Raw genomic sequence first — 24621 nt, 5'->3', positions numbered from 1 at the left:
TAAGTGGATACTTCATTTTTGCCTAAATGACAAATATAAAATTTGTAGAATATACTGCTGAGATGGAATGGCTTTTATATCAAAGAGCTTTGTTTTACAGGTGTCCTGTTTTTTTCTATCTCCTTGAAATACAGTAGTAGATGGTCAAGCTTGACTGCAGGGTGAGGTAGTGGGCAGTTACAATAAAATGGTCAGTGGTTTGAAACAGATATGTTTTTTGATGAATGGGCATTTAAAATAATACATTTGCTAGTGTGTGGCCTACCTGCCATGTTATTTTTATTTACATTACAGTTATGAATTTGTATGCATTTATTCATCAGACACATTTGGTTCTTCTAGGAATCAAACCCAGGACCCTGCTTCTGAGGCAGGCGTGCTAACCGCTACACTATGGAACCCTTAGTTGGTTGAACTGACTATCTGTGTCTTTCCTCTGTGTAAACACTCATACATAATGTTTTCAGACCTGACTCCAAAAATCACACCTACTCATTGGGGTTGGAACAAAGTGTAGTACCTACTAAAAGCATACTGTATATAAAATTAAAAAAATTCAGTATGACCTGATAATGTCAATCAACGATTAACACATACGTAACAATACCTATGCACGCACACACACACACACATGAATTATTCAGATCAATACACTGCATTAGTGCTGTACTTCAGTGTGGTGTTCATTTGTTCAAGGTCACCCACTGACACACTGCCTTAAAAACACTGCCTCCTCTTTCCTACTTTCCTCTTCTCTCTCCTTCTCTTCTCTCTTTCATGCTTTCTTAAAAATTAAATTTTGGTTTGCTGTCTTTCACAGTGTATTGTCTTTTCACATTTGTGTGTGTAGAGCCAAATGAAGAGACGACACAAGAGGAGGAGACAGGATTTTCCTTTGTTTTGACTCTGGTCTGTTGTTGTCTTGATTACTAACAGAGGCTAAACTCACGCACAGACAGAAGGAGCGCCTGCTTTCCCTTCAGATGTCATAGCCACCGTATATCAGTGACAATGTGCTCCCTGGCTATGCTAATACTATGCTAATGTTATGATAATTCTCCATTCACTCCCTGGTCTTTGGCCAAGCACACAATGTAAACGTGTGCAGCATAAATGTTTGGTGTTTGTTTGCATCGTGTCGCTGTTGATTTGCAGAATTCAAAGTAGGGCAACAGCCCCGATGGAGACTCGATGAAGGTCAGAACGGGTCTTTTAATAATCACATCCAAACGAGCAAAAAAGACAAAAGAAAACACCCTTATGAGCTGGACAGTCGCTGTAGGAATATAATGTCTCCCTGCTGGATGCAAACCACTGTGTTTTCAGGTGATTTAGCAGGAAACAGTGGGAGACTCGCAGCAGTGCTCAGGATCATTAAAACTGCCACCACTATGGATTTTTATTTAGCCTGTGGCATACAGACCAGCACTAGTTTAAACGAGAAAGTCCAGCTCAGGAGAAGTGACAAAAATAAATGTGCATTCACCTGTGGTGGACCTAAAAACAGGAAATCCACTTGACATTAGATAATGTTAAATGATGTGATTTAGAAAGTCACTTCAAAACCACTCGTATTTAAAGATTTCACAATATCTGGCATATATATATATATACATATATATATATATATCTTAATGCATTTTACTTACATGTTGTAGTACTCCTTGTACTTGTACTGTTTGGGACAATATTTTATCTTTTGTGGTTTATGTTGTTTTCTCATACAGTGTTTCAGTGTGGACTGCCTCTTTACGTTTCTTTACAGACCCTTCCTGGGTAATTAAAAAGAAACTCTTCCTTTAATTGGTATATTTTGGATTTTATTTGAGCTTTTCCTTGGCCCTGAGCCAACTTTCTCTAATATTCTAACTCTATTTAGCAATTCTTTGGCAAAAGTTTTAGCTTTGTGATTTTTTTTATCCCTTAGCTTTAATTGGAAGCTAATCCTTTCCTCACCTCTCTCCCTCAGCAGTAGAGCACCAGCAGCCTACATCATGAGAATTAAGGTCCAAGTGAAAATATTTTAAGAACATTACGTCTCACGGCACCACTCATCTCCATCCATTGAAGGAGAATTTGAAAAAGGAGAGGGGAAATATATTGCACAACATATTGTTAAAGAAAATGTTTAAAGCAACTTTATGAGAAAAAGATGGAAGTACACATCAGGCAAAACTACTACAGTACATGACCCAAAGGAAAGGCTGTACAAGGGGTTATCAAGCTCCTGTGGACACAATCCACTGACAGAAGAATGAGGTTTTTCCCTTCATAATCAGCCAGGGGTCCAGTGGTGGGAAATAATGTTCAATGTTCCACAGCTTTCACACCAGGGAGAAACACTCAATATGTACGGTATGGTTCTGCTGCAGAGGTCACAGTCTGATGTCACCAACAGCCAAACTGAACAGAAAAAAGTAATTCCTTTCAGTCAGTTCAGAGCAGAATGATAATATCATAGTTTCCCTTGGTTTGTTTTTATTTTTACCATTTCTCATCTACTTCAATTTGACAATGAGATTTTGCATCAACTTTGTGTGATTTGTCTCTCAAATCCACCTCTGTAGCGCATTTGACCATAAAGTCCAAGATGACATGAGCTCATTTCCTCATTTGGGAGTGGAAACACTTCCACTGCTCCACTTGTTCCATTTAAGAGATTTTCCCAACCTACTTTTCTGATGGTTGTGTACCGTGACCTCATGCAAGGAGAAGTTCATTAGTGTTTCTGTTGTCAATAAGCCAGACAGCTGGAGAACTTTGGAAAACCCCTTCATCCCAAACAGAACTGACTTTAACACAAAACTCTTATTCATTCGTCGTTTCTGCTTCATTTTCTCATGTGCTGCTGCGTGATCCTTGGTAAAGTTTTGGGAGGGCTGGAGTCATCCAGGTTCACCCTGGACAGGTCACCAGTCCATCACAGGTTCAAATACAGCTGATTTAGGGAGGACATAAATACCTGTGCCAGTTCACACACTGTATGCTGAATATCCAAAGTGTTGACCCCTAAAGAGACAGAAGCAGCCACTGACAAGGCTACAGTACACAGAATCATTACTGGAATACTTTTTATTAACTGCAGTGAAGAGCTGTGAGTCATTTTGATTCTTTCAATGTCTTGAGTATGAGTTTATGCTCATGGCTTCACCATGAAGTAGCTGTTTATGTCCTTACTCAGCAGAGCTGCTGCTGTTTATGACGTTTCCACAGACTGTGTTAAAGAGCGAGTCCGTCTGAAGCTGTGGGAACTCACTTTGAATATGAATCTGAGCTGCAGCCTCCCTCCACCTGATGATAAAAGCTAATGCTGACTTTACAGCGAGCGGTTTCCGTCCAAGCGAGTTAAAATGAAATGAGTCGAGTCGTGATATTGCAGGCGTCTATTCGTATTTTGTCATTATCATAAAAACGTTTTAAATCTAACTGGCTGTCAGCTCTGACATATTGTGTTGTTTTTTTCTGATTTCATTACCTTCTGAAGTCATGATTTTTTTTTCTCTCTCTCGTTTTTCTTCTCATGCAAACCATTTTGTGCAGCGGTGTCGACCATTCTCTGGCCAAACCATTTTGTGCAGCGGTGTCGACCGTTCTCTCACCGTTCCAGTTTGTGTTGTGGTGATAATGAGTGTCTTGTTCCTTCAGATACAGACTTGCCCTTCGCCATGGGGACAGCGAGGGTGTGAGCTAGTGTTGAAGTAATTTCTCTTAGGATTCATACCACTTTTATATCTGTCAGATAAAACAAGTCAACAGCCTAGAAATTCACTCGCTAACAGATTTTAATCAGACAACACCTAGTTGAAGCCGTACGGTGGTGCAGGGATACAGTATGGTGGATGAAGTCACTCAGACAAACCTCACTTACAGAGCGCTTTCTGTTTTCTGTTATTATTTTCAGCAGGGGGCTTTAGTAACTCCAATACCAATTCTGATTTTTTTTTTTGGATAGTGTAATGTACCATTTTCGATTTTTGCCATTTCAAAATTCCTTCAATTGACACCATATACAAAAAGTAAAGTTTTTCTTCACAAGTAATTAAGATTAACATTTCCCACAAACTGCGGTTTACTGTGGGTTACTAATTCATAAATTCACAAATGTATTCTTAGTGAGATGTGAGAACTGCTGTCCCAGTGTTCAAAGGTGACATCCATTCAGGGCCAGTTCACTTTGTGTCTTTATGCAGGGATAAAAGGCAGAACACAGTGTAAAACCTGTGACTGGAGTGAAGTCAAGTGTAACACTGAGTCATTTAAACAGATTTTTGGTTTTGCTTTAATCAGGATGGAATATTGTGATGGAGGCTCCGTTGTCACCCTGCTGCTCTTTGACTTGAGTCAACTTTGTAATTACTGGTTTGTGCTGTGGAGGATATGTTTTGTTGTTGTACCAAGGGTAATTATTGACTTTGTATTTTCATACACAGGCTGTTATTTTCTCAGACGACTTCTGCTTCTATAAACCCTCAAACCCGGAGCAAAAGATGTTATTGATGCCGCATTTGATTTGAGACAAAAGCAAGAAGGGAATTATACAACATAATAAAAGGTTATATACTTGTGAAGATGGTCAAATATTTAGTATTGGTATTGTGATCGTCAAGGTTGATGAGCAGCAGATCAGATTGATCTGTGAAGAAGAGGAGGAGGTAGAGAAGGAGTAGTAGAGGAGAGGAGTGCCTACTGCTGTGCCTCATCATCCATGCAGGAATGACAACATCTCTCACTCTCTATCACTTTTCATTTTTTTCCACACTCACTGTGGTTAGCTGTCTCGCTCTTTCATTCTCACTGTCAGTGACAGTCTCACTTCCATCTTTGGAAATCCATCTGCCTCTGTGCTCAGGCGTCTCCTCTTGTCTTTTTATCCCGACTCTAACCCCATTCATCTTCCCCTTTTGCATCAGTATGTCTTCCGTCTGCAGTCAGCTGTATTGTTATTTTCACTGTGAAATGTCGCCTGACAAAAGCTGCTGGAAACGCAGAGGACGCAGCCTGAGGCTGTAGAATTATCAGATAACATGGAAGTCAACCTGCGATCCTATATCTGCGGTGTAACCATAGACCGTAGAAACCTGAGGTCCAGGGATGACCTCTCTCTCTGTGTATGTGTGTGTGTGTTGGTTTTGTACGACATACTTACACAGTAGATTGTCAGTAGTTGGTTTTTGGTGTGGTTTAAGGAACCAGCAAATAATAAATAAGAAAAATCTGCATTTTTGGCCGGCCAGTGTTTGTATGTCTTTTCACATAATTTTAAACAATATATAATAATATATAATAATACAATACTATTGTACTGAACTCAGCTGTGCACATTTCAGATTATATTTTTATAAATCTACTACCTCCCTCCAGAGCACAGCATCAATAGAATAGAAGAGAATAGAATAGAATAGAATAGGCATTCTCCTATTCATTTATTTTAGTATGAAATTATCATATAATTTCCATTGAATTTCACCTGGAACTAATCTCTGCACCGATCCATTAGGCCTGAAACCTGTTCGACATCCTGTCAGAAATCGTTCTGCAGGCAGAACTATTGATCAATGAGTTTATATCAATTTACAGGCTCAATGTGCCCTGATAAATTTGCAGACGTGTAAGTGAGGAGAGATAGAAAAGAGGGAGGGGCAGAAAGGAGTAAAGGTGGGAAGGAAAGGACCGCAGGAGGTAAAAAAACCAAAAAGGATAACATACCAAAGACCGATGAAGGGAGACGGGGGCATGAAAAGAGGAGGTCGGAGTAGATGAGTGAAAAAAAATGTGCATTTTAGCTAATACCATTTCTGCTGATGCTGCACAGGAGCTCCATCTGGAAATGAGACGAGTCATTTAGAAAAACCCACACTGCTGTAGGCTGCAGGATTTTAGCAACTCATTTCAAATATACGCCCTTCATATACAGTGAGCATCAGACACTGATGGTAAACATGACCCCAGTTATATTTGTTTATATTTTTCTGCTAAGTCCTCTTTCCTTCCTCTTCTTCTGGAAGTCCTTTGCAGAGAGAAACTAGTTTCCATGGAAACTGTCTGAGTCTGATAAGCTTCACTATACTGCAGCGTCTGTTTGGTGTGTGTGTGTGTGTGAGAGAGAGAGAGAGAGAGAGTATGTTTTAGTGAAGAAAAGGGGTGATAGTGGCTGAAGTGAGACTGATGATAAAGCATACACTAGAATATGCAAAAGAGGCTGTGCGCGTGTGTGTGTATGCTTGTGTTTTATGTTTGTATGTCAGTCATAAGACTTTTTTATTTTTTTTTTTTGCATATACCTTAGATAGACATGTGAGCTGTTTTACTACTTTAGAAATATCACCAGCTGCTGTAGGTCGTTTTAATTTCCACTTCTTTGAAATCACTTCACTGCCAGTGTGGCGTCAGTGTCAGTTTCTAATCAGACTGTTTTCTCTGTGTTTGCTGCAGAACTCCCAGAAGAAACGAGGAGCGAGGCCTAACAACAAACCTGACAAGAAGCTGGTTTCACAGGTATGTTGTTCAAAAACAGGCCTGAGGTTCAAATATCCTCTTACATCTTAGTTTAACAGATAGGAGAACAGGGAGGAGGGCCTGGGGGAGAGGGTGTGACTCCCACAGTCCTTGGTGGAATTCATTCATCACCTACAGATTTAGTTTTTGCCTTTATTTCTTAGATAGGACTATCGTCTCATCCCCACATTTCCCCTTGCACCCCCCCCCCACACACACACACACATTGGCAGCTGCTGCTTCAAAACTCCACTCAATATTATTTCAAACACTGTAATTGTATAAAATTAAATATGATTACAAATAAGTGAATTCTTCACACAAATAAAAATAAATTAAAAATTAAATAGTTTGACCTGCTGCACTCCAGGTCCCTGCAATATGTCCATGCCCCCCCCAAAGGGGCCTGCCATACATTTTAGGAACCACTGTCTCACGGAGGAAAGACTGTTTTATTCAAATATCTTTAATGTAGAAAGACAGTGTCAAAACAAAACATTTTATATAAATATAAAGAGGAATTTGAAGAAACCTGATCAAATAATCCAAACCCCTAACGACCCTGATTATTTAACCAAGTCGTTACATATATAGAAACTGTAGACTGAAGTAGCACTAGGTGAGATTGATAGCAGACAGATTGATTCAGAGCAATAAACTCCAGGGAACAGAAAAAGGATGAGTGGAGATAAAAAAACAACCTGCATCAATATTACAGCCGATCCAGAGGTTAGTGTGTATAATCGATTATCCAGTTTAGGGTATTTGTTTTTTTCACCCTTAAGTGCAAGAGCAGCAGAAAATCCACTCTGATGTTGTTACATAAAATAACACTGAATCTTTGGAGCTGCAGGCAGCTGTCACCTCTCACTGCAGCTGTGACTGATGTTCTTTCCTATGTTTCAACACTTCCCTCTGCGTTTATTCTGATCTTCATAGAAATGCTTTTAAAATCTTTAAGTAATCATAAAGTTTTATTCTTCCTCGGTCATGGTCACTTTTTTCCCCTTAGGAAAAACACAGACAACACAAATGAATAATAAATATGTTTTGAATCTGTTCTCATCCAAATAATCTCCCTCTTAAAAATAATTATTACAGTCTCTGTGGTAAGTTGTGTACTCCAGTCTCAGTGTCAGACTCCTCCAGTGTTTTTCTCTCTGGGCCACACACACACCATAAATGGTTGTAAATGTGTTTGGCCTGGCGTCTCTTAATGTGGTTGGAAATGCTCCACAGACCATAAAAAAACACAGAGCTGCTTATGAGGAACAGCTCACCTCAGGTCACAAGAGTTTGTGTGTATTTCAGGAAGCACTGCACTAAAAACTATATGGTGACATAACCTCGGAAATGTTACAGTTGCATCTTAATTGCCTGAAATATTTTATTTTCCTTTTTTTATTTATTGTTTCTTGCAGGAGGACAGTTCTGACCTGAAATGTCAGCTTCATTTTGCCAAAGAGGAGTCAGCTCTGATGTGCAAGAAACTGACCAAACTGGTGAAGGACAGTGAGGCCATGAAGGAGGAGTTGGCCAAGTACAGGTCACTGTACGGCGATGTGGACGCCTCGATAACAGTGGAGGAGGTGAGGAGCGGTGACAGGGGATGAAGTGATCAAATAAAACACGCCATTTCGATTTTGCCTTAGATTACTATAACGGTTTCTGCTCTTGTCTTTTCCTTTAGGTTGCAGACTCTCCACACACCCGTGAAGCAGAAGTGAGAGTTCATCTGAAGCTGGTGGAGGAGGAAGCCAACCTGCTGAGTCGACGCATCGTGGAGCTGGAGGTGGAGAACAGGGGGCTCCGAGCAGAGATGGACGACATGAAGGGGCCACAAGGTTGTTTTGTTTTTATCAGTTTTCCTCCTCTGAATGTTGTATAAAAACTTGTTATTTTGTTCAGGCTGTTAATGCAGTGATATCAGCGGTGGCAGCTGAAAAACTAAATCTCTTTATTATAGAACAGCAACACAACCATCATCTGAGCTGAGTCAGCATCTCTTTAATGCAGGGCCAATAAAACCTGACATTATGGGATTAAACTTGGGATGTTCTGTGATACTGCCAAACGACCAGTTGGGGGAGCTGACAAAAACCACCATTATCAAGTTCAAGGATTTAAGGATTTACATAAAATGGTGCAAAATTGTGAATTTCAATCACCTGCATATTAATAAAAAGGCAAACTATACAGGAGTAATAAATAAACCAAATTAGAATGTAGTTTGAACACACAATAAAAAATGAGAAGGGGGGCATTGTGCTTGATGGGTGGGTGGTGTCTGGCCTGATACACCCACTGTGTCATTTATTGTTTTTTTTTTGTAAATATTTCTTTATCTGTGTCTCTCAGATGGACCTCAGGAACTCACTGGTGCCAGCTCTGGTCTAGGGGCAGGTCTTGGTATGGCAGGAGCAGCCACATTGCATGGAGGAGGAGCTTCATCTGAAAATGTAATGGAGCTCCAAAGACACCTTCAGTTTGTGGAGGAGGAGGCGGAGCTCCTGAGGAGGTCTCTGATTGAAATGGAAGAACAGAACAAGCTCCTGATGAACGAAATCAACCGATACAAGTCGGAACTTCCTCCTCTGGTGTCCACGCTGTCGTCCAACTCGCTCTCGTCGTTGGCGGAAGGGCTGCTTAACGACAGCCCCGTACACACCATCCAGGAGGGGGCGGTGCTTATCAGCACAGATCCTCCTTCTCAGGAGGAGGAGGAGCTCAGACTAGCGAAGCTTCAGATTGGAGAGCTGAGCGGGAAGGTGAAGAAGCTGCAGTATGAGAACCGGGTCCTTCTGTCCAACCTGCAGAGATGTGACCTGGCCTCTTACCACGCTCCTTCCTCCTCGTCCTCCTCTTCTTCATTACGTCTAACGTTCGACACTGACGCAGAGGCTGGAGATTCAGCCGAGTGCCTTCCTACTAGGTATGGTAACATATTAGCATTAGCTAATTTGCATTAGCATATTAGCCAAATATACAGTTAATGAATGTGGACGTGAGTCTAAAAGTAAATCCAAACAGTAGACTAGAAATCACATATTTAAGCTTGAAGTTGATGAGAAAATGCCTCTACTTTGGACTCAATTTATAGTATATTTTTTCTAGAGAATGTAATAATTATGAGTGTTTGTTTTAAGTCTTTTTAATTAGGACGTGATTCTAGTTATTATTAAATTTGAAATCCCATTTAGAGGAAAACTGGATGTGATTGAAAATTGGAGTGGACAATATTAGGGATAAGTGTTTTCCTTGAACATCCAGGTTCAACGTGGCACTGACTTTAGGTTCTAATCCAGTGGCTTTCTTTTCTAGGCAATTATATGGTTTAAATCATCAAAATGTTCCATATCTTAAGATCAATAATTACGAACAGAATCACAGCTGTTCTTTTAATTTAAATGGTAATGACTATTTGATGTTGTTAGATTTAATGATATTACAAATGCTAATGACTAATGGGATAACCAGGTTTTATATTGCATTACATAACTATAGTTTAATGTGATATTTGATCATTTAGTTTAATGTTTTGCACTTTTTCTTCTTGCTCAGCAGATGAAGTTTAGCCTCAGCTTTTTAATATCTATACTTTGCAGCGTTATTACCTTAATAAATCAAATTAAATCTTTTAAAATCTAAATGAACAAGAAGTCCTCAAGGTGCCCTCTGTTTTTCGATCAGCCCGCCCCATCGCAAAGAGCCAGTAGGGGGCGAGAATGACGCCCTTGAGATCAAGGAACGGAAAGTAAAGCTCGGGGACAACGCTGACGCAGCGCCCTCACTTCCTGGTTGCCCGGGGCAAAGGGACCATGACGCTCTGCTGGCCATGAGAGACCAGGCTCGCTTGGTTTCCACAGCTATACAGCTCCTGACCTCCCCTGAGTCCAACTGCCTCTCGTCGTCTTCCTCCTCCCCATCCATCTATCACAAGGTCTGCAGCAACGATGCAGCAGAGCCGTGTGACCCGGAGAAACCTCAGCCTCAGAGTCAGGTACACGTCCTCTGCGCGGTGGAAACCTCCTTTGATATCCCATTAGGTTTCATGAGATCTAGTAAAACGTATGTGTAGAGGGATGAAGCAGTGCAGTGGTCACATGCTATTCAGTTAGCACACTTACTTCTGTTGCTCCGGACAACAAAAACACCTTGACTTATCTCGTATGTCTTTCTCCCAGATCTCCGAGCTGTCTGACCTGGCAGACCGACCTCTGGTTGGTGCCCTGACCAGCAGGCTCCAGGCTTTACATTCCCAGCTACAAGCCTTTGTAGAGCAGGTGGACAACTTGGGTAAACCTCCAGCAGATGGGAGGGAGCTTCAGGTGGAAGGAGTGTCTCCTCCAGCTTCAGCTCACACCTCCTTCATACATTCTGGAGATGATCAGAATGGATTTCATGTGACTTATGAGAAGGTAAATGACCAGAGAACAAACACCACTTCATTTTTCTTCACTCCTTATCACATTTTCTTACATTTCTCATGAGTCTTTTTAGCTTTGCGTTGTTCCTCCATTTTTCACTTGATCCTTTCATCTTCCTGTAAGTGTGTGTAGTGCCTTTCCATTTATTTGGCTGACTTGCTCACCTGATCCCATTTGAACGCACTGCTTTAGCTTCTCCTCACATTTACCTGGCATCAGACAGGAAGCTCAAATCTGACAGACCACCATCATCGTCGTCCTGACAACAGATAACCAACACCATGAGATAAACAAAGACAAATGAGAGACAGAACATCAGTGACTGTCGTTCAAAACCTTCACCTGAATCCTGTTGACATTCAATTTTCACACAGCCTTCGTCGTCAGATTTGAGTTGTCCGTGTAAAAAGCTCTGTCCTTGCATGGCAACATTAATGTTCGTACCTGTGCTCTCTGGTTTTGATTTGAGATGACATTTAAGGCCTCAAATGGAGATCCATTCTTGGATATTTTGAACGAAGAGCATGAAATGCCATTTATGTTTGTTTGTCATTAAACCAGTTTATTTTACAGCCTGGGTTTCTCTCAGACAGACAATAATATTAACACCAGGCACATCAGAACATTTTACTCTTAACACTGGAGGCTGACTGTTGTCTACCTGTTAAGTGGAAGATGCTCTACCTCACAGGTCCTTTCATAAGTCAAGTCCTTAATATCATTTTGAAAATTGTAATTTATTTCCATCTTTTAAGCTCCATTAGAGGCCCTTCCTGAGTCCCAACACCCCACCGATCTCTCCTCTCTTTTTTTCCTCCCCCGTTCCTTTTCCTTTGTCCCTTCCTTCCTCTGCACGGGCACAATAACTTTACTTTCTGCACCGTATTTCCATCTTCCTGCTACATAAAAACTCCTGTTCTAATCCCATTCACTTCCATCGTGTCCTTCACTGCTTCCTGTTTGTCCCCTCTCCTTTGCATCTCTACTCTCCCTGGACATTTCCTCTTAACTGCCTTACTCCTTCTTTTGCCCTCCCCTCCCCCTTATTCCCGCTTTCTTCTCCTTCCTGTTTCCCATTGCTGTAACCTTTACTTTTCTTTTGTTGTTCCTTTCTGCTGTTCCCTCTCCTCAGCCCTTCGTTCTGCCCTCTATCCTCCTCTTCTTTCTTTTCTCCACTCTCTCCTTTTCGTCCCTGACCAAACTCTTCTTCCTCTACATCCTTTTCTTTGTCCTGTGACCTCAATCAATCATTTCTGTTGGTTTTTTTTTTTTTGGTTTTTTTTGTAAATGTTGTCATGTAAATGTACGCCATTACACATGTATTGTTTCCTTATTTTACTTTATTTCATTTCCTCTGTCTTAAATGATCAACGACCCTCCTCTCGTCTCTCCCTCTGTTTCTCTCTCTTTTCTCTTCTTTATTTTATTTTTGTGTTGATTTTACTTTTTTGTTCCGTCATTAACGTGCCCATGCATGCATGCAGCAGCCTGATTATAGGGACCAATCAGAATCAGAGGTTAAAGAGCAAGCTGAAGAAAACAGCCAATCAGAGAGTAACAAGGTGCAGAAGCAGGGAACCAGCCAGAATGAGTCGCAAGAGGAGCAGACGAATGAGGAGCTGGTGAGACATTCACTGACATTTAAGGGGAAACACACTCTAACACACACATGTATGCATATGTCTATATGTCTATATGTTTTAAGACTAACGTAGCACAAGGGATTCATGATGATAACAGGCCTCCTCCCTGAGTTGACCCCACCTCTCCCCCCTGCACCAATAATTATTGGTTGAAAGAACAACTGGAATTGTGTTGTTTTTAGATCTACAGCTACATTCATTTCATTATCCATATTTCTTAATCCAGAACGTTTCGATCCACTGCTCTGTTGAGGTCCTTTACAGATGTTGGGAAACACTCCATAAAACTGTGACATGCTGTTAGTGATGTGACACAGTGGTTGCACACCCCTGCCCGGCAGCTCAGAGCCAGAAACAGTGACTTCATCGTCAGCTGTGGAGCTGACAGGAAGAAGAGACCTTTGTTTTGTTGACCTTCCATAAGTGTTTGTCTCCGTGGCAACAACGACTTTGTTTACCATCATCCTTTTCCATGAATAGGCCTGGGGTGGAGGAGATTGTAGTGCACTGATACAGAGGAATAATGAGGTCTCAGATATTTTTAATAAAGATACTTGTGTCTGCAGCAGAGATGAAGGTTTTACTGTATGATAAACCATGGAATCAAGGATGTTATTTGCTAAGTTTGAGGTCTGTCTGGCCAGTGTTTATTCTTAACTAGACTGACCATGTCATCACAAAGGGGCATTTAGTGAATTATATGTTTCGTTAGTTAAGGGTTAGAAGAGGTTTCACTAACATCAACTTTAAGGTCTAAATATAGTTATAGAGCAAAAGGAAGAAGGAAGAAAAATGGCTCATTGACTCAAGATTCCAAAAGTTGTTTTTTTTTTTGTAACATCAGCATTTCCAACATTAAGGCTCTGTGATGAGTATAAGGTGTCCTGATTCACACCTGATATTTAAAGAAAAATATTTTTTGAAGCTATTGTAGTTATTACACATTAGCAGCTAATTTATTTAGCAAAGGCTAAGGCTCTTTTACAAGCTGGCAGCATTGAGCATCAGTGGCCGGAGTGAAGGTCAGGGTCTGAGCCCAGTGGAGAGTGGAAGAAAACATTAATGGTGCACCGGCGGTATGATGGAATCACACTCACTGAGCTGCCAAATCAGGCGTAAGAGGTTTGGGTGTGAAGATGTACAGTAAGGAGGGGTGATTTAATGGGTGTTGAATTTTTACTTTTTCTTAACGCTCTAGCTGCCTTGTCACATTTGCTCTCTTGCTTTCTCACTCTGTTATTAGCCTTTGTTACACACATCTTAACTAATATGTCTTATTTTTTTGCAGACATCCCAGTTCAGTCACTTAAAAGTGTCTGAAGAACAAAATACTCAGGACGATATGCAGGAAGACAAGTCCACTCAAGAAGAGACCACTGTTAGAGTCACACAGGTTTGTTTACTGATTGTTTTCTGGAAGCAACTGAGCACAGTAAAGCACCTTGTTATACCAAAGAAACATTTTTGAACTAAAATGCGGGATGTTTCACAATGAAAAGAGGCGTTGCATATTATTGTGAAGAAATATGGCTTTTAACATTTGAACTTTCTTTCAAACACAATGACACACTGACCCTCCCATTTAATTAATGACTGCATCATACTGAATGTCCTTTTCCACTCCACCTCCAGGAGGAGCATCAGAAGGCTCTTCTCCGTCGGGACTTCCAGCTGCAGAGTTTGGGTCTCCAGGCACGGCTGCAGCAGAAGTTATGGAGCCAGGAGAGGACTCTGCTGGTCCAGGAGTCTCAGCACCTCAAACAAACTCTGTTGGTGCTTAGCCTCAAACTACGCTGCTTCCTCAAACAGTGGCGACTGGGCTGCAAGAAAGACACTGAGTGGAAAGATGTCTTTGAGGTATGAGGGAATTACAAGGACAAAGGCTTCAGACAAGGTCTGCGTTGTTATTGGAATACAATTTCTCCTGAAGGTGACCTGAACTGAATATTGTATTTACATTACTGTTAGTTCTCTCGGCACTGAAGCCGGTTTTGAAGTTAACTCTAAACTGCAGGGCACAGTTCCCCTCACATTTAAAAGTCAACAGTGTAATTATTTATCAATCAAGTTGATATAGTAACTGGAAAGTGAGTCTTGAAAGTGCTTGAAAATCTCAGAAAATCTCATCAACAAGCTACTGATGATATTTTTCTACATTATAATTTGGTTCTCAGATGAACAGCCTGAAGGATCTCTACCTGCTGCTAGAAGAAGAAAACCTGACCAGTCCCACCCACCAAACTGACAAGAGGTCTTCTGCTGCAGCTGAGCTTCCCCTGAGTCCAACTATCAAGGTATCCAGAGTGACACAAAGATGCACTCACGCACACCCACCCGCAGATGAAGACTAACCTTATCTTTCCTTTATCCATAGTCAAGTGCTGTGAGCAGTACTCTGGCAGACCTGAAGGTAGCGCTGCAGGATATGAGTGGTGAGCTGCGGCAGGAAAGACAAGGCTCACAGGAGCTCACACAGCAGTTTGCAAAGGCCAAGGCATCATGGGAGGTGGAGAGGACAGAACTACAGAGCCTTATCACACAGGTGGGTAGGAAGTAAGAAGTGGAGCAGGAGTTTCTTCTTGGTTCTGAAATAAATCTGTACAAAGAAATCTATTCACCCGTTCACCTGTCTATCACTCCAGTCCACTTTAACACAGTGTAGCAGTGATGTCATTTTGTCTATAGGACAGAAAAAAGGTGATGGTAAAAGCTGCTGCTGGAAGATAATTGAATTTCTCGTCTAGACAAAGACTTGGCCTCTGTCCTATACTCTGTCCTATATTCTCTAACGCTGCCAAAAGGTTCCATTTTTGTTTAAGTGTTAATTTACATTTAACCTTGCAACTTCTCCTGACTCAGAAAGCCCTCTGGTTGCCAAATCTTAAAACCTTGACCTTCACTAGACTGCTTTATATTTTGATTGACATATAGAAACGCAGTGCAGTCTGGCCGGCAGTTTATTTTGCATTCCAATTATATTTTGTAGTCAGCTGTGCACCCAGCCAGGACAATAGTCATTAAAAGCAACGGGTGATGTAGCGTTTACGCATCTTGTTGTTAGTGCATGGCCGAGCGCCCATGTCTGAGAGAATACAGAACACCAGAACACCCCCTCCCCCCCGCTCTTTCCCCCGCCCACACAGACTGTCGATCCATTCACAGCTTTTGCTCCACTGAACTTTGTTTAAAAAACTGTAATTTCTCAAACTTACTTTTCCCACAGAACATTACAAATCGGAACATTAACACATTAAAGTCTCTGGTGAAATCAAATGATCTTAATTTATAGAAAAGTTAAACAAATAACTCAACTAAAAATTATTCATCACCATCAGAGAAATCTTGCACTTGCATGGAGTCAGTGATTTGATTGATTGGGCAGTTAAACTCACAACCAAAGGGCAGTGCAAACACCACGAGACATGGCGTTTTTGTTTTTTTGATTTTTTATTATGACTCAGCTGCAGATGTTTCTGAGATTAAATTTAAGGATTAACATCGGGGGATCATGCAGCTGTGCAAATATGATGTCTGTCACAGTGACTTAGATTCCACAGCTGCAATCCACATCTGATGTGCTACCAGTGCACACTGTAAAGTATGCCATCATTTTGGCCCAGTTGTATATCTGTGTGTGTTTGATCACACCCTGCAGCTGTTGCCTGGCTGAACATCACTGTCCTCTACATCACAGAGAAGGTCATGAAATTATCTTTCAAGATACTTTCTTGCTCTGCCTGAATAAACAAGTAAACTGGTACATATAAATTACCCAGGAAGGCCTAAAAACATGCAGTTTTTCCTCCCGCCATCATCAGTCATAAACACTGAGAGCAGGACATGTGACAAACACCTGCTGTCGCTTCACTGACAGAGGAGCAGCTGGAGGCTGTGAGAGCTCATCCATCACGTCTGTTTGTCCTGCAGCACTAATGCCAGTGTGTCTTAATATTCAACGACAGCTCTCACAGAAATGATGATAATGACAAACACGGATTGTGTTTTACTGGGGAACAACACAAGAGTGTTTTCAGATCTGTCGTCTACATTTTTTTATTACAATTTAGTGGTTTGAATGAAATGTTTGAGCCACTGTTTCTGCTGCAGATTTGTCAGACAGATGTTTCTGCAACATCTGTGAGCTGAATATGAAGCTCCTTTCAAGTTTTATCAAATGTTAGACAGAGATCAAACCCAACGTGATACAGGTGCAAGGTAACCAGAGTGTGGTTTTAAACAGAAATGACCTGAGTTCAGGTAGGTGTCTAATCTAGATAGAGGTAAAAAAAAAAAAAACACAAATTAAAGGTCAAATAAAAACTTATGTTTGATGTCAGGTACATTTGCGATTTTGTTTTTTGTTTTTTGTTTTTTTGCCTTAAAGCAGTTGGTTTTCACCTCTTAACAACAGACAAGGCTAGCCTATTTATTCATATATGGCTGCATTGCTCCAAACTTACTTTTTTCCTAAGACAGTAAAGGCATCATTGGCCCTACTTTTACTGAGGATGAATACTTTATTGGACCAGTGCAACACATCACATCAAGGCTGCTGGTTCAATTGCCAGCATTTAGACTGTGAGCTACAGGAAAGTGCTGCAGGGATAGATATTACTGCAACTTCTTATTATGGTGGCGGCTGAATAAAATGGATCTGTAGCTGATTTGGTGCTTGTAGATTTACATATATCACAAGTTCACTTGTGTGTGTTTTTTTATCACTTACATAAAGTAAAATTTCAGCATTTTTAGCTAAAGCTGATTTTATGCATCTGTTTTTTATTATTCTTAAATATTTATGTATTAAAAACTAAAGTAAATATTACTAGGAAACCCAGTACTCTGAGTTTTTCTTTCATTTGAACATCCGTTTTAACAGTACTTTAGTGTATCATGTGTTAGTGATCAATAAGTACTGATGTTGCCAAAGATTTTGTGAACACTTTTAGCACTCCAGCAGTAAACCTTGTTAATGTGTCAGGCCCATTGGGTCGTGTTCATTACTAAGAAGAAACGCTCAGTTAATGTTGGTGACCAGAGCTGGGCTAAATGTGCGTTTGTTACGCTGTGATTGGCTGGCTGACAATTCCATTAGTACTTTATAAGGAATTCACTGCCACAGAGCCAGACTTAGGGAGAGGCAGTGACAGGATTGATGGGTCTGGGTGTGTGGCTCTGTTGGCGTGTGTGTGTGTGTATGTGTGTGTTTGGGAGTGAGTTCTTGTTTTTTAAATTGACAGCCACATAGTGTGTGAACTATGAGGCTCAGACAGAGGCAGAGTGAAAAAGCCAAGCTCCTCATGAAAATTTCAAGTCATCCCACCTAGAGGCTTTGTGACAACAAGAGCAATTTATGACGGTGAGAAACGGGGGGAGTGAGCTGGAAATAGAGAGTGAGCGAGCGCTGTTAAGGGAGGCTGTAGGAGGTGTAAGGCGGTAGAGAAGGATGGAAGGAAGGAATTCATGAGGAGGAATGAAAGAATTCCCTTTTAATGCTAATGAAAACACAAAGGCAGCAGACGTAGGTGATCAAGAAGAAATAGTGAGGTTTCTGTGGAAAGACACAAAATATAATTCTGAATATTACTTTATTTTTGAACAGATTGTCATCTTAATAAAAGGAGATAGAGAAAGAAAAAAACTCAATTGTAGCTCTTTGTTAAGAGCCTGATTGCAGGTGTTCATGTCTAGCTTTATTGGCTATTTTCTTTAAATGCGATTTAGAAATGTAAAATGTATTTGACCTAGTATTTGTAAAGGAAACTCTAGAGGAAAACTCTAGGAAAAACATCTATTTATGTAAATGTAGCCATTGTTTCCTGTAGCGTTTGTCATTTGAGTGACAGCCCTAAAATTCAGCCGGTCCTGGTGTAAATTTCCACTTTGTATCTTTAATGCACAACCATCTTAGATCCAATCTGTGATCAGAACACCGTCTTTTCTGTTGAATAAAATGTATTTAATTTATTTAATAACTCTTTGCATTCTTCCTTTCAGCTGGAGAACAAGGCAGGCAAAGCTCCATCAGCCATGTCAACCACAGATGCTGTGGAACCTCCAGACCTGAAGGTGGCGCTGAAGAGGGAACGTGAAGAACACCAACATCTGCTGGCTGAATCCTATGCAGCTGTGATGGATCTAACTAAACAGGTGCTTTACCTGACATGAGGTCAAGGCCTATTTTCACAAACTGGGTTGTGCAGCAGGATCGTGAACTTAGTTCATGCTCCAAATAGCTCTGCTGCCTGTTTCTGGAACAGCTCAAGAGAATACACATCAATAATCACAGCTAACTTGTGCAACGTTAAAGTTTTTCTCCTTGAGTGTCCTTGATTTGCATCTAAATCAGTCTGCTTCTCCTCCTCCTGCGGTGTTGACCTCCTCTTGTTGTTACTCCCTGCTGTGCCTGGCGAATCCACCAATCAGCTTCAGATTGGAGAGAGGAACTGGGGCAGGGAGAAGCTGGAGATGCTGGAGAGGTTCAGCCAGGAGAGAGCTCAGTGGGAGCAGAAGCTGAGAGAGGCCACCGCACAACAGGGCAAGGTATGAAAAGAAATATCATGTCAGAAAAAATATTAAAATTAAAAAATTATAAATTAATAGACAAAGTAACAACTGGAGCGTGGATAAAATAATATTTATCTGTGTTAAGGATAAAGTCATTTTTTCTACCTTTGAGGTGAAATATCGTTATGGTCTGGAATTACCACATAACAGTAAAACAGGCTGACTCAGAATTTCCTTTTAAGTGTGTGTGTGTGTATGTTCATGCATTGCTGGTATGGCTATCCAGGAACTTGGGAAATATTCTAATATTTCATACTGTTGTCAAGGGAACACTTTGTCCTTGTGGGAACATTTTAAAGGACCCCACTCAGTGAGACGGTATGTTGGGGTTATGTTAGAATTAGGGTCAGATTAGAGAGTGTAGTAGAGATAAGAGGGATTAGAGAGTGTAGTATATATATATATATAATTAGAGGGAGAGAGACAACAACATTGTTAATGTACAGTATATTACTGAAACATATGCAAAAGTCAAATTCAACAAACAAACACATGCTGTGTAGGCTCTGGAAGGTATTTAAAGCTTCTTCATTGCATGTAAATGACTGCAGAGCTGGTCCTCTAAACACACTGACTGTTATTTTGGATACAATGTGTGTTTTGTTTTGTTCTGTAATATGTGTGTGATGGAAATGGAAATGCAGGTCTGTAGAGAGTGAACGTCTGTCAGGTTGAGTGAAGCTTTTGAAGATGACAGGACATTAAGGATGCTACAGGAGTTCCTGTATCAGCGCAGATAACTGCAGGTCGTTTAACGGCCTAACAGTCTGGAAAAGCAGATTTCTATTTTTCTCTGACAGCCTGCACTTTTTTTTATTTTCACAGTCAAAGTCATCAAGTCATGGTGAACTGTCTGCAGACACAGTGGTTTTAAATGGGACAGGATCACCAAGGTAAAACAAATGGAAACATATTTTATTCCTTTTGCCAAACAGTCTTGTGTCTAATGTTTTTTTTTTAACTCAATGTGTTTCTTTCTTGTGAAGGACAAAGTCCACATCAGAGCTGGATGCACCAGAATTTAACGGAGCAGTGAACCAGGAACAGAAAATCCAGCTCCCACTTTTGATTCGCCCAGAGCTACGTGACCTCACTGGGAAAAATTGGATTTATCTGAACAATGAGGTGACCAATCTTCTGTCTGGAATTAAAAACAGTCACAAACTGGACGCTAACCTCAAAATTGAGAAACCTTCCACAGCTATTCCAACTGCTGTTTTCTTGTCCCCTAGACCCCTGACATTGTGGACACCTGTAAAACCTGGGACGGTCCCAGCGGCTCCTGCAGCAGCCTGGTGGGACCGGAGCTGGAGCTGGAGTCTGTTCAGAGGAGCTACACCGCTCCAGACCGCACCGGCATTCGTATCTACTACAGCCCTCCTGCTGTGCGACGCATCGAGCAACAGAAGAAGGACCAAAACACACAGCTGATTCAGATCAGGAGTTCGTCTGTGGGACCAAATCCCTGGAATCCCAGTGTGCCTGGGTTGGAAACATCCGATCTTCAACAACAACCTTTAACCTCCTCCTCCTCCTCTTTTCCGTCCTCCTATGAGCAGTGGTTGAGCTCACTGTCCAAGCAGCACAGGGAGCTGCTGGAGAGCAGAAGCAGCTGCATCTCTGACCCCATCCCCAGTGCAGTCAGCAACGGTGTTGGCAGCAGCTCTACCAACGGTGTGGTCGATGGAATCTCGTCCGCTTCTGCGTTCCATGGGCTGGAGATCGGAGAGATTTCAGCCAACCTGAGTGATGACATGAAGGAGATGACCAACTGCGTACGTCAGGCAATACGATCCTCATCATTGGAGAGGAAATCCAGCAAGGAAGCTGGAAATCAGGTTTGTTGGTTTTCCAGCTACAGACAGGGTTTTTCCTGTTTTTTAGTATATAACTATTAACCTACTTAATATTCAAAGTTTTGGGTAATTTTGCCACAAAAACAATTTTCAGACATCTAAAATGAATGGCCGACTTGCAAAAATGTGCATTGTCATGAAAATCTTGAGAGTGACTCTATTTAGAGTTTGTTCTTTAAGGAAACAATACTCATAAGAAAAATGTTTTTGCAAAAAAAATGTTTTAAAACTTTAAAATCAATGCTTTGGAAGTTGTTTTCTTCCTGAATTATAAAGCCTTTCTTGTCTCATGTTTTCTTCCTGAATTATAAAGCCTTTTTCTATCTCCTACATTTCTCCACACAGATGGTTGGCATGTCCACCAGGTCCACGCAGACTGCTGCCCAGTATGTGAGCATTGGGCTTCAAACTGACAACCTTCCCAGCAGCAGAGCGTCAGGGTTACACACCAAAACCTGGTCTCCTCGGCCCTCGTCAGTGTCCACCTCCTCACTGGTGTCTGCTCGGACCCGGCAGATTTCAACATCACTGGATAAAGTTCACAGCCGCATCGAGCGTCCGTGCTGTTCGCCTAAATATGGATCACCAAAACTTCAGCGCAGAGTCTCTTCTGGTAACTTCCTACTCGGTATCTTGCATTTTCATAATTTTTCTTCTATAGTTTCTTGATGATTTAAATATTCATATCTGTCTTTAGGCTCCACCTCCCGACTGGACGGATCTTCTTCTTCCTCAAGAGATCGCAGCCTTTGGAACATACCCCAGAGAACCTTGGGTGGAGGCGGAGGCTCAGCCTGGGCTCGTTCCACCACCACCCGGGACAGCCCCGTTCTCAGCGGCCTCACAGACGGCCTCTCCAGCCTCTTCAGTGTGGTAGAACACGCGGGGAGCACCGAGTCTCTCTGGAGGAGCGACGGAGGTACGAGTGTGCTCACGTGATTGGACAAAAGTCTGACTGTTGTTGTGGTTGAAACAGTAGTGTCTTTGGGAAACACATGTACATCAAGGATAATGAAGCATTGGCCTTTAGGCCATATATTCCCTAATAGAATAGCAGTTTCTTTTTGAAAGTGAGTTCCTCAGTTTATGACTTTCTTTGTATGTTTGTGTAAATCGAGTATTTCCAAAATGTTTACTTTGCTAAATTAAATATATATATGTGCCCTTTTAAATGATGTTAACTTTAACTTTAAAATCTACTTATAAAAATGATCTCACCAAGTCTCCAAACACTAGTCATGGACATAATCTCAAACTGTTGAGGTTGTGTTTCAGTGAAATAATCGCAACAGTTTCAATCTAAGTTTCATATCTGTGTGTTAGAGTCTGAACATATTTCTTGTGTCTTCATTAATGTGTTGATGTTTGGTTTTATGGCCTCGATAAATCTCGTCCAATCCCTCTTCAACATTAGGAGCCAGTCAAACTGCCAGTCCAGCCCGACAACAACCTGCAGGAAAACCTTCTGGTCTGGCAGCATGTGTTTCTGACTCTTGCTCCCAGCGTTACGGAGGTCTGGTACAGGAGTTCTTCAGGAATGTGTGCGGTGGCCGCAGCCAAGGAGGAGTCGCCGCCCTACAGGGGGAGAGAGCGCAGAGAGACTCCCAGGGCAGCCTCCGTGGTCTGGGCATCATGGATGAGCCCAAACCAGAATGTTTTTCCACTGGGGCTGGAGCGCTGACCGTGCTGGGCGGAGGCAACGACAGTGTGACCAGGATTGTTAATAAGAGGTTCATGAGGCAAACGGTCGGAGAAGAGATGGTCACACTCAAGGGAGGAGGAAAGGAAACGATGAGCAACGGTGCAGCTGCAGTGACGGAGGTAAGATCTCTGGGGATACAATTTCATTTCTGAAAGGGATGATATATAATCATTTATGTCAGATTTATATTATTATTTTCGGAAGAATCTATTGTCGCTGATCACAGGTCGACAGTTCAGCCTTGCCCCGTAGCACTGTCATTGCTGTTACGAATGTGGTAAATTTCTTGAACCTCTGCACATTGGTGAAGGTCAGCGACAGTGCAACATGATCAGTCTGCGTTTGGAGGATCCAGCTGTCAATCATATGCAGTGACCAACCACATTCACCCTCCCAGCTCTTCCTCCCACTTCTGTTTTCTCTCTCTTTCTGGCCTGGTTCATTTGTAACACAAAAAACTGACCTTGTGTTCTATTGAAAGAGGATCATGGGTAACACAATTAGCAACATTATAAACTATATATACTGCGACAGAAGAGCAGCCATGTCTGACAACTGAAGTGTCTACTTACATGTACATCTTTGGCTAACCTGTAGCTTCTACTTCCCAGGATGCACCCTGTGACTGCGCCAGCCAATCCCCCTGCCTCACCCGACCGTCGCGAGCTCGCCACTCGCATGGGCAGTGCAAGCATCGCCATCAAGAGCCTCCGGCTGCAGCTGAGGAGAAGAGGGACAGCTTCAGCGAGTGACGACGACTCCGCTTCAACATTTGAATAAAGACACAGACACACAAACACACACCACCGCACATGCAATAATGCACAATACACTCTGCTCACCACGTGTACATACAAACCTGCCACACGGGCACACTGCCAGATACAGCACACACTGCAAGCACGCTGCACTGTCTGTCCCAGGAGGCCACTGCCACACACACACACACGCAGTCACTCAATAACTCCTACATTCTAACACTTATTCTGACAGATAGGAAACATGGAGAAAACTCCAACCCAACCATTTGGACTGACCTAAAAACTACCAGCAGCATTAAAAGCAGAGAAACGTGTCATTTAAAAAGTAATGTACTGAATAAATTCCATTCACGACAAAAGAGTCTTAAAATTCTACCCCCACTACTGCGACCATGCAATAGACTCAGTTTTCTTTACGCCCACAGAAGAGACATACATCACATCTACAGCAGAACTCTCGTCAAGTTACTGACTTTTATCATCAACCTGGGACGTCTTCTAATGAGTCCGACCTTATTTACTGCTGTTTGTGCCGCTGAACGCGTCTCCGCCACAAAGAATGATCACCACAGTAAAAATGCAGCCAACATCTCCACTGGCACGTTGAGAAAACACACAATTCAGACGCAGCTCATCAGTTCAGACTGTGATCGTCTTTGAGATCTGACCAAACTGACCTCAGACTGGACCATGTTGTACAGTAGCAAATCATACACGACTCAAGACCTGACTCCAGGCTCATTGATAGGATCAACACTCCACCTATTTTCCCAGTAGTTAATGAATACAAGGACGTCATTGGCTTTAGAGCCACGGGTTTTTTACCCCCAGAATCTGTACTGTAGGCAGTAAAAGTGCCTCATTATTTGGAGATTTTTCACCAGTGATGTCAAGGTTCATACATAGAACTGGACTGCTGATCGGAATGACAAATGAGGCGCACAGTGCTGCACCAATAACTGAGGACTACTCTTGTGTCCACAGATCTGCTCTGCATTGACGAAACAGACAAGACATGAAAAATACAAGTCAGAACATGAATTCAATTCATTTTATTTTCACTTTGTAAAGAATTTGAGAAAAATATGTTTATTTTCATTGAACTTTTACATTGCTCTGCCACTTTTATAACCTGGTTTATGTATTTAGTCCAACTTTAACCAATCAGGT

At 41.7% G+C, this 24621-nt stretch overlaps 1 protein-coding gene across 2 annotated transcripts in view; it reads left to right on the top strand.

Moving 5' to 3' along the window:
* The window catches only part of mtcl2 (microtubule crosslinking factor 2), a 56930-nt gene extending 32315 nt beyond the window's left edge, over nt 1-24615 (top strand). Inside the window, exons 5-24 of one of the 2 annotated variants that reach the window (XM_008318762.3) lie at nt 6433-6495; nt 7917-8084; nt 8186-8339; nt 8854-9427; nt 10186-10495; nt 10680-10913; nt 12410-12544; nt 13854-13958; nt 14198-14422; nt 14740-14859; nt 14940-15107; nt 18563-18715; nt 18992-19108; nt 19958-20025; nt 20119-20257; nt 20365-20970; nt 21334-21601; nt 21686-21907; nt 22403-22809; nt 23302-24615. In XM_008318762.3, the coding sequence (XP_008316984.1) occupies nt 6433-6495; nt 7917-8084; nt 8186-8339; nt 8854-9427; nt 10186-10495; nt 10680-10913; nt 12410-12544; nt 13854-13958; nt 14198-14422; nt 14740-14859; nt 14940-15107; nt 18563-18715; nt 18992-19108; nt 19958-20025; nt 20119-20257; nt 20365-20970; nt 21334-21601; nt 21686-21907; nt 22403-22809; nt 23302-23442 (4377 nt within the window). In that variant the 3' untranslated portion in view covers nt 23443-24615. Of the gene's footprint in view, nt 1-6432; nt 6496-7916; nt 8085-8185; nt 8340-8853; nt 9428-10185; nt 10496-10679; nt 10914-12406; nt 12545-13853; nt 13959-14197; nt 14423-14739; nt 14860-14939; nt 15108-18562; nt 18716-18991; nt 19109-19957; nt 20026-20118; nt 20258-20364; nt 20971-21333; nt 21602-21685; nt 21908-22402; nt 22810-23301 lie in introns of both variants that reach the window. The other variant, XM_017036187.2, reaches the window with a different exon arrangement.
* Nucleotides 24616-24621: the final 6 nt, after the last annotated feature.

Source organism: Cynoglossus semilaevis, chromosome 10 (assembly GCF_000523025.1).
Source record: "Cynoglossus semilaevis isolate Cse_v1.0 chromosome 10, Cse_v1.0, whole genome shotgun sequence".
Classification (NCBI taxonomy): Eukaryota; Metazoa; Chordata; class Actinopteri; order Pleuronectiformes; family Cynoglossidae; genus Cynoglossus; species Cynoglossus semilaevis.
This window is presented reverse-complemented; position numbering and strand designations above follow the sequence as displayed.